This window comes from Hakea prostrata, chromosome 9 (assembly GCF_041222555.1).
Source record: "Hakea prostrata isolate BN-2017 chromosome 9, UWA_Hpros_2, whole genome shotgun sequence".
Taxonomy (NCBI): Eukaryota; Viridiplantae; Streptophyta; class Magnoliopsida; order Proteales; family Proteaceae; genus Hakea; species Hakea prostrata.
The window spans coordinates 30,817,391-30,834,452 of NC_142608.1; the positions used below are offsets into that span (position 1 = coordinate 30,817,391).

At 41.8% G+C, this 17,062-nt stretch overlaps 1 protein-coding gene across 1 annotated transcript; it reads left to right on the plus strand.

The window, feature by feature from the left end:
- Nucleotides 1–334: 334 nt before the first annotated feature.
- LOC149005108 (uncharacterized) lies at nucleotides 335–1,040 on the plus strand. The gene is made up of 3 exons (XM_089135795.1): nucleotides 335–437; nucleotides 537–647; nucleotides 762–1,040. Exons 1-3 carry the CDS (start codon nucleotides 360–362, stop codon nucleotides 1,038–1,040), a joined length of 468 nt encoding a protein of 155 aa, XP_088991921.1. The 5' UTR covers nucleotides 335–359.
- Nucleotides 1,041–17,062: the final 16,022 nt, after the last annotated feature.

A 17,062-nucleotide genomic window follows, 5' to 3' on the forward strand; every position in this document is an offset into this window, starting at 1 on the left:
GGATCAGTTCAAGAAGAATTCCAAAATTCAGAACAAGGTCACCTCGAATGCTTAAAAAGTTTCTGCACAATAGATTCGGCCGTATGGATCTGGAGGAATGAATATGTCAAATCATCATTTCAATATTGCTTGACGACTTACGACAAAACAGGGGCAATACTGTAACTTGAATCACTAAGATCCGACACATATTCCTTCTTTTCTTGACCCATGAAATACATCCATGACTTAATATTCAGGAAGTTCAAACTACAGAAGAGGCAACAAGAGAGCTCCCAAGTATAAATGGCCAAGAGGCGTAGAGCTTCTCAATTTCACCTGGTTGTATATTTGAGTGTGTGTGCGTGTCTGAGAGAGAGATGGCGTCAAAGGTCCAAAGGAGGGTGGCATTACGCCGGAAGTTTAAGTTACTCCGGTCGGTTACACACCCCAAATCGGTAAATGGAGATAAAAGACTCGTTTATGTTTCCACGTTTGTTTATGTTTTTCTTATGAAGCTTGTGTATGTGATGTTATGATACTTGCTATGAAGGCAGGTGAGTAAGAGCTCCATTATCCTTGATGCTCACGGCTACATTAACCAACTAAAGATCAAATTGGAGACCTTGAACCTTGAATATGCCAACCTCATTTCCCATCCAATTCAAGTCTCTCTCTCTCTCTCTCTCTCTCTCTCACACACACACACACACACACCCGCACACATATTTTAGAACGTATCAGTAGCAGGATTTTGATTATCTTCTGGGTTGAATCAACAGGAGGTGAAAGTGGAGAAGATTGAGACGGGGTTCCACGTAGGGGTGAAATGCGAAAAGGGAACAGATTTGCTTGTTTGTATTATCGAAGCATTGGAGTTGAGAGGGCTTGATGTGGTCCAGGCAAATGTTTCGTGCAACCAATCCTTCTTCATGGAAGCCATTGCTGAGGCCCAGGACCAGGCTCAAGATGCCTGTGATGTCAAGGAAGCTGTCTTTAACGCTATTGCTAAGCATGTTCATGAGGTAGATAGAATGATAGATGTAACTGATTGTGTTTGACTGGTAAATTACCCCTATGGCATTGTGGTTCCTGAAAAATTTTTAAAATTTTTTTATTTTTTTAAATTTTTTTTTTTTTTTTTTTTTTTTTTTTTTTTTACTTTAATAATTATCCAAAATTTTTTTTTTAATTTTTTTTTTTTTTTTTTTTTTGGTAATCAACAATCTTATTCAACGCGGGCAAGGGGTGGGGAGGAACATAATTCCACCAACCACACAGTGGAAGATGGCCAATCTTTCGGGCCCGAAACCGAAAGGGTCTTCCTGGCTAAGAGATCTGCAATCACATTAGAACTCCTAGGAATAAAGGCAGGGATACAATGTGTAAAGTTATCCATTAAATAATGGATATCTTGGATCAGAGGGTCCACTACCATTGGGGGTTGAAGCTCACCATCAAGGTACCTGATTACTGTTTTCCGGTCAGACTCAATTAAAATTGACTCGTAACCGCATGCAAGTGCCTCCAATAATCCTGCTCTAAAAGCAAGTATTCCACCTTCTTCAGCTGAATTATAGGTCCCAGGTACTGATGAAGCACTCAATAGCTTTCCTTCGGCATCTCGGATAATAATACTTGCACCACCCTTCTTAGTTCTTGCAACCCATGAGGCATCTACATTCACTTTCACAAATCCTCTTGGAGGAGGTTCCCAAGTCAACCAACCATTTTCTTCGTTGTCCACCCCCCTTTCTGATGTGGGTTTGGCTGTTTTTTGATTGTTCAGAACTCTTGCATGGAGTAGACTGCCTTCTCCACCACTTCCTGGGGTTTCCAGTTCCTGTTGCCCATGATTCGATCATTTCTAGCTTTCCATAACCACCACACTACAAAGGAACTAATACTCTTCATAATTTCTTCATCATGCTTGTTTAACTTGCTAAATTCCTTCCATATAGATAGCCATTCTTGAAGAGATCTACATTTATCATCTGAAATTCTCCATGAGAGAGGAGAACCAAACCATACACTCTTCGCAAACTGGCAATGTAGTAGTACATGGGAAGTTGTTTCTTCATCCAAGCCACATTCTCCACATAATGCATCTACCCCAATCTTCTTGGAGATTAGGTTGGATGTAGTTGCAAGACATTCATTACACGCCCTCCATAGAAAATTTCTGATTTTTGGCCATGTTTTACACTTCCATATCTCTTTCCAATGCTCTTCACTCAACTCATTCCAACTATGAGTTTTTGATGTTGAAGGGGTCTTCCTTTCCTCCTCCTCTTGGTGTTGTACAAGTACTTTATATGCACCTTTCACTGAGGACTTTCCATCTCTACTACAGCCCCAAACAAGAGCATCTTCGTTAGGGAACAATGCCATCTTGATATTTAGAATTGCATTAGCCTCTTCAGGAGAAAACCACCTAATGATTTATGTGTTGTTCCATGCTCTTGACTGTTGATCTATCAAGTCTGCCACTTTTGAAATCCCACAATCAGTCGGCTTTGTAGAAAGGACTTTGAACTTCTTGAGTGTAGGAATCCATGGATCTTTCCAAATATCGATTAGATCTCCCTTTCCTATTTTCCAAATTAGTCCTTTTTTGAGTACTTCTCTACCCTCCATGATACTTCTCCATGCCCAAGATGGATTATTGCCCAAACGTGCCTCCATGAATGTTGTATTTGGGAAATAGATCTTCTTAAGGAATTGAGCCCAACATGCATCGGGTTGAGAGAGAAGTCTCCAAGCTACCTTGCTTAACATAGCTTTGTTCTGCATTAATGGATCTCTGAAGCCCACTCCTCCCTTTGCCTTTTCTTTGCACAATCTTTTCCAAGACATCCAATGTATTTTTGCTTTTTCCCTGGTCCCTCCCCAAAAGAATCTTGCAGCCCGGGCTTTCACCTTATTATGAATGGAGTTTGGGATTTTGAAGTGAGAAATTGCATAGTTGGAGGATGGAAGAGCTACAGCCTTTAAAAGTACTTCTCGGCTAGTTTGATTCAAGAGCTTATGTGTCCATCCTTGGAATCTACTCTCCGCCTTATCACTAAGGGAGTGAAATAATGCCACTTTAGATACCCCAAAGTCCTTTGGAAGCCCTAGATATTTGGTTGGCCCTTCTCCATAGGATACCTTCAAAATTTTTGAGAACCACCTCTTCACTTTTTGCACTTGAGTTGGGACTAAAGCACACATTGGATTTGTTGTAATTTATCATCTGGCCAGAAGCTTTGCAGTAAGTATGGATTCCTTCTTTTAAAGCATGGACACTCTTCAGGTTGACTTCAGAGAAAAGTACACAATCATCTGCAAACATCAAATGTGTGAGAGGGTCTGTTCTTCCTTTGATGCGAATGCCTTTAATTTCACCTCTACTTTCTCCAAGTGTGATCATCTGAGTCAATCCTTGTGAACAGAGTACAAAAAGTGCTGGCGATAAAGGGTCTCCTTGCCTTAGGCCTCGTTCCGGATTTATTGAAAATCTCTCCGATCCATTGATTAAAAAAGAGTATCTCACAGAGGATAGAACATTTAATATTAAATCAACAAATCTAATATTAAACCCCAATTGAGTAAGAATGGCCTCAACATACCTCCATTCAACTCTATCATATGCTCTTTTCATATCCAGTTTGAGAGCCAACATTGCCTTCTTGCCCTTCTTCTTCTTTCTGATGAAATGGAAAGCTTCATGAGCCATGAAGATATTATCTGATATGAGTCGGTCTTTCACGAAGGCTGTCTGGGATGAAGGAACAAGATCAGGTAACAGGGAGTTAAGTCTGGATGCCAGCACTTTGGTAGCCACCTTCACAGCAACACAGCATAAGCTTATTGGCCTGAAATCCTCCACAAGCTCAGGAGCATCCTTCTTTGGTATTAAGCATATCAATGTATCATTTGTACCCTCGAGGAGAAAACCTGATGAGAAAAAATCACAAACGAATTTAAATAATTCGTCATGGGTTAGCTCCCAAAATCTTTGAAAAAATAGAGGGGGGAAGCCATCAACACCAGGGCTTTTCAGAGGACCCATGGCATACAAAGCCATTTTCACTTCATCAATGGTAGGGGCTGCAAGTAACATATAGTTTTGTTCCTCTGAAACTTTTGGTTGAATGCCCTGAATTACACAAGTGAGATCCCTATCCTCAACCCCTTCAGAGGTGAAGAGGGTTTGGTAGTATACTTCAAATAGGCTATAAATATTCTCCTCATTAGAGCACCAATCCCCATCTTCATTCTTTATTTTAAAGACTCGGTTGTGTCTTCTTCTTGCCACTGCCTTTGCATGAAAGAATGAAGTATTTTTCTCACCATCTTGGAGCCAATCAACCCTGGATTTTTGTCTCCATAATGTCTCCTCGCAAGCCATTAGTTGTTCCAATTCCTTAGCCACTTGATTCTCTTTGAGCTGGGAATCTTCTTGTACTCTATTACCTTGTAATTGAGAAAGCTCCTTTTTGAGTTTTTCAATTTGAGTATGAATATTTCCAAAAGAATTTCGATTCCATTCTTTAAGATCTTCTTGACACCACTCTAGCTTCTTAAATAACAATGAAGGTGGAGGGGTATCCGGCTCTCTTGACCATGCTTTCTTAACCACACCTTCACAATTTTGATTCTTCAGCCACATGGCTTCAAATCGAAACGGTCGAGGACCTCTTCTAGGTCTTCCATACGAATCAATAACCAAAGGGGCATGATCAGAAGATAAGGCAGTCTCCACAAATACGACAGTTTCTGGAAAATTACACAGCCATTCAGAATTACCCAAAGCTCTATCCAACTTGATTCGAATATTAGCTGCACCAATTCTCTTATTACTCCATGTATAAGATGCACCATGTGAGCCCAAATCAGTGAAGCCACATCCGTTCACCATTTCTTGAAATTGCCATACATCCTTACTTCCTATACATGTACCTCCACTTTTTTCCTGCCAAGAAAGAAAGGAATTAAAATCACCAGTACAAAGCCAATTCCCCTGTCTTCCATCACTCATTTTGGTCAATGTTTCCCACACTTTTTTTCTTCTATGTTTTTTGGGATCCCCATATACTAGTGTTAGAAAGGATTGTAATTAATTAGCCCACATGGCAATATTATGTTTGAATAAGTTGTCAATGGCAATTGTAATCTTTGTTTAATATATTTTTAACATGATTGATTTGAATAAGTATGTGATGCGTCCAAAATCTGCTCAGCCCTTAGATCACTGATCAATGACCTGCAAAACAATTGTCATATGTGGCCCGACCGTGGGGGTCGGGAGACCACCTCCAAATGCTAAGTAAGTTAATGAACTGATCACAAAGGCTTTGGCTAATTGCAAAGAAAAAGTATGAATATGATTACTAGGAATACGATTCAGTTACCTTCTTTGTACGTAGGTTATGACTTATAGTGTTTACCTTCTAATCCTGTCCGTTGAACTCCTTCGAGCCTTCTTCTTGTAGCCGTCGGATCTTTACGGTTAGACCCGATCGTGGGTGATGGGCAACTTCCCTTGATCACACAATCCTTTGTTGCGGGTGAGGGAGTTACCCCAGTTTCCACAATCGTCTGCTACCGCGAGCACTAAAAACCGCCCCTTGGTGGGTTATCCATCCCGAAATTCCTGGGCGTGCGTTTGCCTACTGAACGTGCAAGGTTTCTTCCTTAGCACGCTACCTTCAAACCCCGTTCGTTCGAACCTGAAACGGTCAGATCGTTCCCTATCGGGGTCAATGGTTGAACCGAGGGTGAACCCGGTTTCTTCATATTTTCCCCTTATAACGAGCCCCCCAAGTCAAGTGTTCGGGAACATCGAGGGCTTGGTTTGGTTTAAACCGAGCATGGATGATGAACGAGGAATCCGAACAATTTCTCACTTATTCGAATGTCAAGTCACATTTATTGTTGTTGTGTCATTGTTTTCCTTGAGTTATTCGAGCTGCCACGTGTTTGTCACAGTCGAAATCATCATTGTTGAATTGAAAAGATGGTTTTTCTAAACATCCACTCCAATTCGATTCATCTACGCTTTTCCGAAACGTCTCCCGATTACAATAGTTGATCTAGACTGACCTGATCGTACACGTACTCGTTGACTTGCTTATTTAAAAGCCATTTGTTGCTTTCAAATTCCGTTCTCTTGTCTGCAATTTGAAACTCATCGTTGTCTTCTCTGCGCCCTACCAGTCTTCCTACTCTCAAGCTTTCTAATTCAGTGAACAAGTAAGTTCATTGACTCTCCTGCCTTCTTTAATTACTTTAATTACTCCATTCGCTTTCAAACTCTCGTTTTCTTTCTGATTTAAAAACCAAAACCAGACTTTCCTTGCAATGGGAAGCGGTAGAACCTCTAACAAGGGTTCTTCTGAACTTAACGCCGATCAAGGCGATTCCGGTGACGAGGCCACTGTCTCCGTCTCTGTTGAAAAATCGAGTAAAAACGAAGGGCAAAAATTAACTGATGTTGGGCATGAATTTGAAGAGGTGAGCCAAGAGGAAGATATTCAGGTTCCAACCCTACCCCCCCCTATTCCAAATCATCAAAAACTTCGAAAGTAGCCGCCAAGGCCTGTCGACAATCCAACAGACCTAAACAAGCCAGCTTTTTTGTTTTTGAATATACCGAAGCCGAACTGCTTCAGCGACCGAGCACTTTGCTTTTCCTCCTTCCTATTTTCTTCGAATTCTCAATCGCGACGAGAGGGCTAATTCGAATCCCCCTAATGAATTTTCGTTGTACTTGGATACTTTGGAAAATGGGGTTCGCTTTCCCTTTTTCAATCCTTTGTTTTCTACAATCTTGAATCACTGGGACATTTGTCCCGGAATGCTCCTCCCTAATAGTTGGCGTCACATCGTTGGCTTTCTCGGTTTATGCTCTAAGCTTAGCATTAAACCTTCTCTTCCTCTTTTTATACATTTTCATGTTTTGTCTCAATCCACCCTTCGGGTTGGGTTTTTCTTTCCAAGCGTAACAAGACCGAGCTTGGATGGTCGGGTAGTATCCTAGCCAAGGGTACCTGTCCTTCTAACCATAAAGGGTGGCGCAATTGGTATTTTTTCTGTCGAGCGCTTCAGTCAAATCTTAACTTCCCGATTGGCTGGAACCAACTTGATTCGTACACCGAAGCTAACTGTGCTCTACCGTTGAGCGATGCCGATCAAGCTACTGCCGAAAAGATTAAGTCAATTTCGTGGTTCCAAGAGATTCACGGCTTGGACATGGAATATAAGCTATCCTTCAATATTGGGGGCTGGCTCATTGTGAGCTTTCTAATCTTTGTGCTTCTCCTGATCATAATGTGGCTTCATTGAATTCTCTAACTCTAGCTTTCTTCGCAGTGCCTCCAAGGATTAATCCGGATGTCGTTCAGGCAAATGCGATCAAGGCACTCAATGCCGTAGAAAAAAGGTCACCCTATTAGATAGCACAAGCCGAAAAAGCTACATCCCCCTCCCCGAAGCCCTCCACCAGAGGTATAAGAATATTGAGATCTGCAGGTGAAGGCTCGGGAAAAGGAAAGAAGCCGATCGACAAAGAAGAAAATGTCCCTCCTCTTGTCCAAACTAAAAGGAGGCATGACCTGACCGACGACACTATCCCAAAAAAGCAGCGTAAGAGTCAAGGATCGGAGGAGATTTTTGTGAAATCCAGCCCTATCCTAACCCTAACCTTGACCCGAAAACCTTGCTATTGGTAGGTTCGAAGACCCAAAGTAAAGGAAGAAGTCAACTATGGGCCATCTCAGTGGAAGACTTGGTGTTTGACCCAAAACCCGTGGAAGTTTATGATGGTGTTCCATACTTGGAAGTTTGTTCAGATCTAGAAAGGAAACTACACCTTGTTGAAAATGAGTCAAGTTGATGGACTTGAAGTATAGTTGGACATAATTCGAAAGCATTTTTCTATACTAGGTAAGCCATATGTGTGTTGGGAGAAGCTCATTAGGTTTGGACTTGAGTTGGGCCTTCAATTCCCTGTCTTGGCCTTGCTGATTGGCTTGGTTGACTGGGTGGTCGATTGGGCCAATCGACCAATAGAGCCAAAAATCCGAGAAAATCCTCTGTTTAGGGTTTTTAGCTCTCTATTTAAGTGAACTTCGTATTTCTTAGTATTCTCTGCCTCCAAAACTCTCAGAGAACGTGGGAAGACTCTCTCAAAGCTTTCCTTGGTGAACTCGAAGAACTTTTGCAAGATCTCAAGCCTCTCATCTCCGATTCTTCAATCAAAGGTTAATTATCTCTTCTGTGTTGTGATTTATTCTTACTACGTCTTTATCTCTATGATGAGACTATGAAGATGATGATGCATTATCTGTTAGCAACCATCACTTCATTGATCTCCTTCCATTCGTAAGGTTTTATGACATTTACATTGATCTTCGCCATGATCCTTGTAAAACCCTCATGAAACCATGATCTCCCTTTTAATTCAATTTCTTAGCATGATTAGATCTGTTTTTCATGATGTTATCATGTATGATCTCTTGCTTGTCATCTACTAGAATGAGATCTGATCTTCTTAGTTTTCCTTTGGATTCATAGTATATTTTTCATTGAAAACTAGGGATTTTTACCAAATTAGAGAGTCATGATTTCAAATTAGTAAGTAGTGTTTTGATCATTGTTAGTGGCTAATCTATACTACTTTAGGTGGTCAATTGGTTGGTCGACTGGACCAAGCTACCACCCAATCGACCAAGCAAGTTAGTGGCTCTGTTTTTCGCTCGATTTGATTCGTTTGATCCCCAATCTTTTAGGCCTCTTTCCTAATGTTGTATCTATGATTGTTTAGGGTTTATTTGCTAACCTCTCTCTTTGATCTTTGAATATTCATCAACACTATTAAGGTAAGAACAGTTATTTCCATAATTACATAGATTGCGTGAATCTTGGTTTCTATTTTTGAATTTTCTTAGATTCACTTCCATAAATGTGTTATCTTATTATTCTATTATTGATGTAAGTATGTTGACTACAGTAGCATCATGTCTATGTATTCTTTTGATTATGAATACTTATTCTTATCAGTTACATATGCAATTGAGTATGTTTATGTGAATCTTTCTATATGATGAGATATCGTTATGTATGTTGTGACTGATCTGAGAATGTGATTGAATAGGTATGATTTGGGATTGAAAAGTGTCCTTCTGACATTTCTATCCTTGGACATTAGTGGGAATAGTATGGGATATTTCCAATGATGCCCTTTGACACTTTTCCGAATTATTGATTTTCATATCTAGGTCTTGTCTTGCAGTGTTTGTAGATGACCAATAGGGTTGATGAGTCCGTAGTCAGGGACTATGCTGACTCTAGTGTGAAGGATACCAGAAAGGATCTCTAGGGGCAAGGAATGGACGTATCTGGATATGAGTTGATATGACTAAGTAGATGACTTGCATTGGACTAGGTTTTACCTTGACATGTGCCAATACTTAGACCAATGGTGATGTGAGAGAGTAGTGACTTATACCCCAGCCATGAATTGTCCCGAGGGATGTCGGACCCACTACCAAAAGGCGTCGTGTGATGAGACCTTCCTAAAGAAGTATGGTGCTATGACTTAAAGCATGTCTGCCTATAGAGACCAGCATACGTAGAGTTAGATTCATACATCCATTGTCTGTTTCATATCGCATTGCATCATGTTATGTTGTGCAATCATGTTATTTATGTTGTTGTGGATTAACTCGCCTTGCTGAGTTCTTTTGAACTCACTCCTTTGTGTGCAATCTCTTTTGTTAGACTACTCTACAGGTACTGAATACTATGAAGGGCAATATGAGGAAGCGCAAGCTGAAGAAGCGTACTACAAGCAAGGTGTTGGCAACAATGAGGATTACATTGCTGATTCCTCATATGATCATGACACGTACCATGATTAGCCCTAATGTGGAGTGGGAACGTCTGAGTTTGATTGATGAAGTCTACATCTATGAAGACATTCTTTATAAAAGAGAAGACTCTTAGTTTAGTTTGACTTTCTTTTCTTTACTTTCCTTTGAGAATAGTTGTATTTCTTTTAGACTTACGTGCTACATTCTGCTGTAACTGTGGAGTGACATTTCGCCTCACTCTACTCCTTTTTTATTATCTCTACTTTTGATATCATTTCCGCACTCTGATTACATTGTCATTTCTTTCCTTATTTGGATCTCTTGTTCATTTCATTATACATTGATTATATTGTGTTCATTATTATGTTATTGCATATGTGGGAGGATGATTTCCTTGATACTTGATCTTCGGGGCTATGCATCACACACTCAGGTATGCCAGATAGGGTACCGGCTGGGTGGATGTGACAGTTTTCATCCTTCAGAGGACTCTGAAAAACGTCAGATCGGGTCCTCAAGAACCCAAGAAGGCTTCTGAATGGAGCTCGCTCTGCTTGTTGTTGGCCGATCGTCAAGCTTTCCAATCTCTGAACGATGACACGCTCGTTTGTCTTTCTACCAAGTAATTAATTCCCCAGGTTTAATGATTTCTAGATCATGGCATCCTTTAGAATTCTTTGACAATTATCTATCTTCTTAGGACTATCGTGGAGAATTTTCACCAGCACATTGAGGCCTTGAACTGAGTGGATTGCAGCGGTTCCTGAATTCAATACTATGACGAGCAGCTGAGGCTGGCAAACTCGTACATTGCCCGATTGAAGAAGGAGGCCGCAACGCTTGAGGAGGAGAATGCTAAAGTCAATCGTCTCAAGAAGGATCTTGATTTGGCTAATAGCCGAATTGGAACCTTGACTCGTGAGTTAAAGAGTCACGAAGGAATCTTTGCTGAGTAGGGCAAGAGGGTCGATGTCCTGGCCAATGAAAAGGAAGATCTGCAAAAAATGGTCATCCCCTCCAAGCCCGAGCATATCTCCCAGGATCTTCGGAAAGCTTGCGTTCGTAAATATCTGAAAAGTGTTCCTTTCAGCGACTTGATGGTCCCCTATAATACTCAAGCTTATAAGGAAGGGCAGAATGACGTGTGGAAGGCCATTCTCTTAGCTGACTCTTCCTTCAACACTACCCCTTTCCAGGCGGTTTGTCACTCTAAAGTGTTCGAGAAGCTTCAAATGCCTCCTCCCGGGTGGGCTCAAGAAGATGATGATCCTTATCCGGCTGACCCGGATATTGATCAGTACCTCAGCGATTCTCCAGCTCTTCCTAAAGATGAAGCGGTCGGGGAAAATCAGAACCCTCGGGAGGAAGTTCGAACTAAAGATCCTTCAACTACATCAGTTCATGAACCTACACCAGAGTGAATGTCTTCTCTTTTTTTTCTTTTTTTTTTTTTTTTTGTTGTTGTAAGGGTAGGCCCCCTATGGCCGCTTCATGAATTAATGGAAAGACCTTCTTAATTCCTTGTCTTTAGAATTTTGTACTTATATCCACAATTGATTCATGGGATTCCCTTTCGGGAATATCCAGAATGTGAAAGCCTTATTCTTCGAGGACTCGGTCGGGTGTAGCCTATGCTTCCTTTGGAGTGTTGCCGAATTCCGACCGAAATCAGCATTCGGCTAAAAAGTTTCATTCGGGACAAGCCAATGCTTTGTCCTTCGGAAGTCTCATTCGTTGCGAACCAATGCTTTGTCCTTCGGAAGTCTCATTTAGTGCGAACCGATGCTTCGTTCAAGGGTCTTATTCGGTTTCACTAGAAGCCACTCTTAGGTTGCCTTGATCTTTCCTTATTGGGTTGCCCTTATTTTGTTGAATTTCCTGAGTACTGCATTCGGCTCAATCCTTCTAGAGAAAACCAAACGTTTTCTCGTATTTATTTCTAGTTTAACCTTCCCAAGAAATTAGAACGTCCCTTCGCATTTATTGCATTTGGGCAACGGTTCGCTTCTCAAGCTACGCTCCTTTGTAACAAGCGTTTAACGCTCCATGTGGACGTTTGTGACGGCTCTGATTTTCTTGTGTCAAATCCGAAAAGTCATTGATTTCTAGCCGTTGATCTTGGATTCAATGATCGGTATTCGAACCATCAATCTTCCTTGGCCCTTGATTCGACTGAGTCACGGCTCTTCACCTTACTTCTTGAGGTTATTTAAACCCCTTGGCTTCTCTTCAAACCTTGTTTTCATCTTTTGCGAATGCAGCAGTGTTTGAGGTCTAAAAGTTCTTCTTCGCAACTCTCTTTGCTTTAGTACTTTTTTTTGAAGGATTGCAGAAGGCTTTCGAACAAGTAAGCCTCTTCCTTCTCTTGTTCCTTTGTTACGATTTTTTGATTTCTTCTCTCTAAGAGACTCCAAGGCAATGGTTCTTTCACTTTGTTACCTGAGGTAGCCGGCACTAGCAATTACTTGTGCACTTTGGGTTACCTGGTAGTAAGTGAGAAGATCACTGTTTTGGGGCTGGATTCTTTTCCTTCAACGCCGAATATTCTCTCATGAGTGTTTTTCAGGAGGAGACTTGAATCTTCATTTTGATTTTCTTCCTGGTCGTCATGTAGACTTTAGGATCTTGCGTTCTGTCTTTTGAAGAGAATGCTTATTCTTCCTTTCCAGTGCCTCCAAGGTATAATCCTGACGCCGTTCAGGCCAAGGCTGCCAAGAAGGTCACTTCGGCCGAGAAAAGGATCGTTCGATCTGAAGAGGAAAGTGTGGTTCCCTCTTCTGATGTCCCGATTCCTAAGGCATTAACCGTAGCCTCAGCATCTTTGGCCAAATTTCCCTTATCCATGGAAGACCCTACGCATCTTTTGCCTACCCCGATGAAGAAGAATCGGGAGATTTTCCAGGAGACCAAGGGCGTTGCTCCTAGGAGAAAACGCCCTCGTCCCGACGATGAAGTGTATAGGCCTTCTTGGTCGTTGAAAAGGTCTAACTTTGTGACAGGTGACTTTGAAAAGGCATTGGAGTGGTGTACCTTTGCCAAAATGCCCACAGAAAGCACAGCCTTCAACACTATTCCCAATGAAGCCTTCGTGAACTCATTAGTAATGTGAGTCTATCTTTTCATCTCCTTTCCTTCTGGAATGTCTTTAATTCCCGAATAACTCTTGTAATGTTGCAGGAGTACTGCTAATAATTTCCACAAACAAGTGGAGTCAGCCTTTCAGATAGGGAGATTACACTCAGATCTTTTAAAGCTTCGGGAGGAAGCCAAAGCAAAAGACGTTGAGATTGAACACCTTCAGGAAAGGCTTTGGGACGTGGCGAGAGTGAAGAATACAGAGATTGGACAGCTTTCCTTGGCCTTGGATGTTGCTAAGGGGAGCATCCGTAGCTTGGAGAAGGAAGTTGGGAAGCTTTTAGGGAACTTGAAGGAATCCGGAGCAAAGATCATCGAACTCCAAAGGCAAGTAGTTCCTTCTAAACCTGAACATATTCCGGTCGAAGTTTGGAGGGCTTGCATCTTCAAATATTTGCACAGTAAGCCTTTTGATGATATGTTGAATATCTATACTATGCAGGCTTACCGTGATGGCCAGAATGAGGTTTGGAAGTCGATCCTGAAGAGGGATCCGAACTTTGACACGGCTCCTTATCAAATACACTGTCATCCACTAGGCTGAAGACATGGTGGACCTCCCAACTCCAGATCCAGATGTAATGCTCTATCTTGATGATTCTCCTCCTCTGTCCCCCTTCAAGGAAGTGATCTATGAAGAGCTTGTCCCGAACGTCAACCTTGCTAAGGATTGAGCTTCCTCCTCGGCCGAAAAGGCTAAGGAGGATGAAGCCTAGAGTTCGTCGTTCCTCACGTTCTTCGTTCTTCTTACCTTTACTTGGGGGAAGCTTACGGAACTCTTTGCAGTCCTTCTGTCACACCCCACCTGCCAGTCTTGGTTACCCGCCTAACAACCCGTGGGAGTGATCTATCACAGGATCCACAGTCTTACCCATCAATAATAATAAATGCAAGTAAAGATAATCATGAGCAAGAATAGATTCAATAATTAAATAAAAGGATTATAGGAGTCCAAATACTCCAATAAATAATGAAGGAAAGAAATAAATGATCAAAAAGAATATAAGTTCGGTGGAAGCAATAAAAAAGAATTAAATGATTTTCTTTCAAGTTTCTTTCTCTAAAGCTAAAAACTTAGACTCAAGTTTATCAAGGTGAGGGGTTCTCCAATTCTTCTCCATACGATGGGTGAACTGCCTGGCAACCTGTCTCCTCCGCCCATTAATGGGTGCTATAAGTGCATTCCATGCACTCGTAGGAGCTCCCGCACAGGCTATTTCCATTTCCCATTGCCGGTGCCACATCCTCTTCATACAATAAGGCTCCTTCATGGGAAACAAATCCATCTTCTAGCATATATCCTCCATCTGTACAAGCTAATCATAATGACCGGTCTTCTTGGAAAAGAAACAAGTAGAGTCCTTCTATCCAATAGGAGTTGCTACAGTGGGAGGTCTCTAAAATGTAGGTCTAGGATTAGCAATCCCAGGCCGAGAAGGATAAATAGCTCCTGCAAGTCTAACTCTAGTAGGATGACTATGCTGACCCGCATGTACAACACCTGAACTCTGTCCAACACTCCTTGGCTGAAAGGTAGGAGTGGGATATGAAGTAGGTCTCACAAATCGACAATCAGTGCAGTCAACATAACCAGGGTTCCTTGGCTGCCAAGGCCTCTGGACCTGAACATTTTCTCTTTCTGTCTCTTCCAGCTTCTTCAGATTCTTTACTACCTAGGAATAGCTCTCGAGAGGGAGAACGGTGAGATATGCCTTTATCGATGGCCGCAGTCCTTTGAAAAACTTCTTCGCTTTTGCATTGTCAGGTTTGATTGAATCAGGGGCAAAAAGAAAGCCTCAAATCGCGGAGCCAGCCGGAAGGAACCTGAACCAAGCCAAAATTATGCCCCGTGGCACCCCGCTCAAGAAGTAACCGAACACCTTAAACACTCCCACGATACAACACCCGCAGGAGGTCTCAAGAAAGGCAGTCAAAGTCCACCAACACGGCCAGGAGCCGCCGCGAAAGAACCGGGCATCGGACGCGATTTGAAGGCCTCCCTAGTTCCCTCAGCCATTTGTTAGGAAATAGAGCATCCTTTGTTACACTAGTGAATGACGACACTTGCAGTTTTAGAAAACTCTCCATCAGCCTAGTATGCGGGGTTCCAGCGAACCTCTCCACCTACGGAGCTACAACATTAGGGTTTCCTTGCCCTCCAACACAATTCTTGCCATGAACTGCCATGAAGCTTTTCATCATTTGAATAAACTGGGCTGCCTGTTGTTGCATCATGTTATTCATAACATTAGCAATATCCCGAAAGCTTCCGATCTCAGGAGCACCTGGGAGGTCAGTAGTGGTGTGACTGTTCTCTTGTGTCTGTTGGTCTAAAGTATTAGCAGGTGTCTCACCATTACCGGTGCTACCGGAACCTACAAGTCGGTTTCTCAGGACAACCATTCTGCAAAAACAAAGATGACAACACCAACACCGAATATTTGTCAACAACTTCAAGACCAAGTGATTAGAATGCTTAAACATACTTAAGATCATCGACATAGTAAGCAAACAATCAAACATTGGTAAAAAATCCAAAAATCGAGCCGAAAATCCAAAACAGGGCATTCTGTCCTCCTTTGGTCGACTGGCTTGGTCAACTGACTCAGTCGACCAAGGAAGCCCAGAACACACAAAAATGGGTTTTAAACCCCATTTTCACCTCATTTCTCATTTCAAACTCAATTTCTTCAAGGAAGGGATCTGGAGAACCATCTTGCCAAGGTTTCCAAAGAGATTCCAAGTGCTTAGAAGCTTCAACAACAACAACACAACACACTTAGAAGATCAAAGCAAGGTAAGCACTATTCATCATCTTCTCAAGTTAGTTTCTTTGCTTAAAATCCATGTTTATCTTCTAGTTCTATGTTAGAAACATGTTCATGCATGCTTAGTAACATAATCCCATAGTTTCCATGCAAAAACAAGCCTTAAACATCAAGCAAACACAAAAACACCAACTTGCTTTCGCTAACGCAGCCGAAATTCCCAAATTTTGAAAAATTTTGATTACTCTCAAACCGCTTGGAATTTTAACATGAAATCAGTTGTCACATGCTAGAAATTATATGCTAGAGTTACTCATGCAATTCGTTTCAACCAATTTCAATGTTTTCAAAAGTCCCCAATTTAGACCTAAAAGCCAAAAATCCCAATTCTAGCTTGCTGAATTTTCTGCTTTAGGCCGCGATTTCGATGGGTTTTCTTCAATTAAACTTTATAAGCATGAAATTCAAGGTATTATGCACATGCTAGTATGTTCAATTTGAATTTTCCCCAAAATAAAAAATTTCCAAAAATTACGAAAATGCCCTTCTTGTCTAAACTTCTTTGGTAATTCCCTAACATTGACTTGTTTAATCTTTTTCTATAGGTACAGTCATCATGGAGAGACGAGGAGGAGGAGGAGGCCATGGTAGAGGTAGATTAGCAGGGGCTAGGAGAGGTCGAGGACAGGCTCCGCCTCAGCCGCGAGAGGAGGTTATAGATAGACATAGATTTACGACACCATAGGCAGAGTTTCTATATGAGACTTATTTCGGACACTGTCGCAGCAAGCACAGTCGAGCACTTCAGTTGCTAGAGTTGAGGACATTTAGGATCAGGCGATGATTCGATACAATGAGATGGACACACCTTTTTACAGATGATCTACCGGTGTATCCGTAGTTGGTTCGGATGTTCTACAGCAATTTGACATTATTTGAGGAGGGATTGGGAGTAGATATGCTTCAGCTGGTAGTAGCTAGTCAAGTCCGGGGGACACGGATTCACTTCACTACCCGCACACTCGCAGAGATTTTCGGGGTACCTTTCTACCCGCACGATTGCACATGGATACCAGTCGTTGGTAGAGTGGACAGACATGTTCATCCATATGAGTTGCATGAGATATGTGCCACACTATGGGATGATATTCGATGCCATAGTCCACGGATCAGTGGAGAGATGACTCCAGCAGTGAGTGATTGGTCAGATTGTGGGCAGAAACATTATGCCCAAGGCGGGACATCACCATCGGGTCATAGTGATGGAGGCCTTGGTCATATATTCTATTTACATGGGCTTTGAGATAGATTTGGCATATATCA

Excerpts from the sequence above, each read along its gene's own strand:
- LOC149005108 (XM_089135795.1), top strand. The coding sequence starts at position 360 with ATGGCGTCAAAGGTCCAAAGGAGGGTGGCATTACGCCGGAAGTTTAAG. Across the intron at positions 438-536 it reads CGGTTACACACCCCAAATCG|GTGAGTAAGAGCTCCATTAT; the intron begins GTAAATGGAGAT and ends CTATGAAGGCAG. Across the intron at positions 648-761 it reads TCATTTCCCATCCAATTCAA|GAGGTGAAAGTGGAGAAGAT; the intron begins GTCTCTCTCTCT and ends TTGAATCAACAG.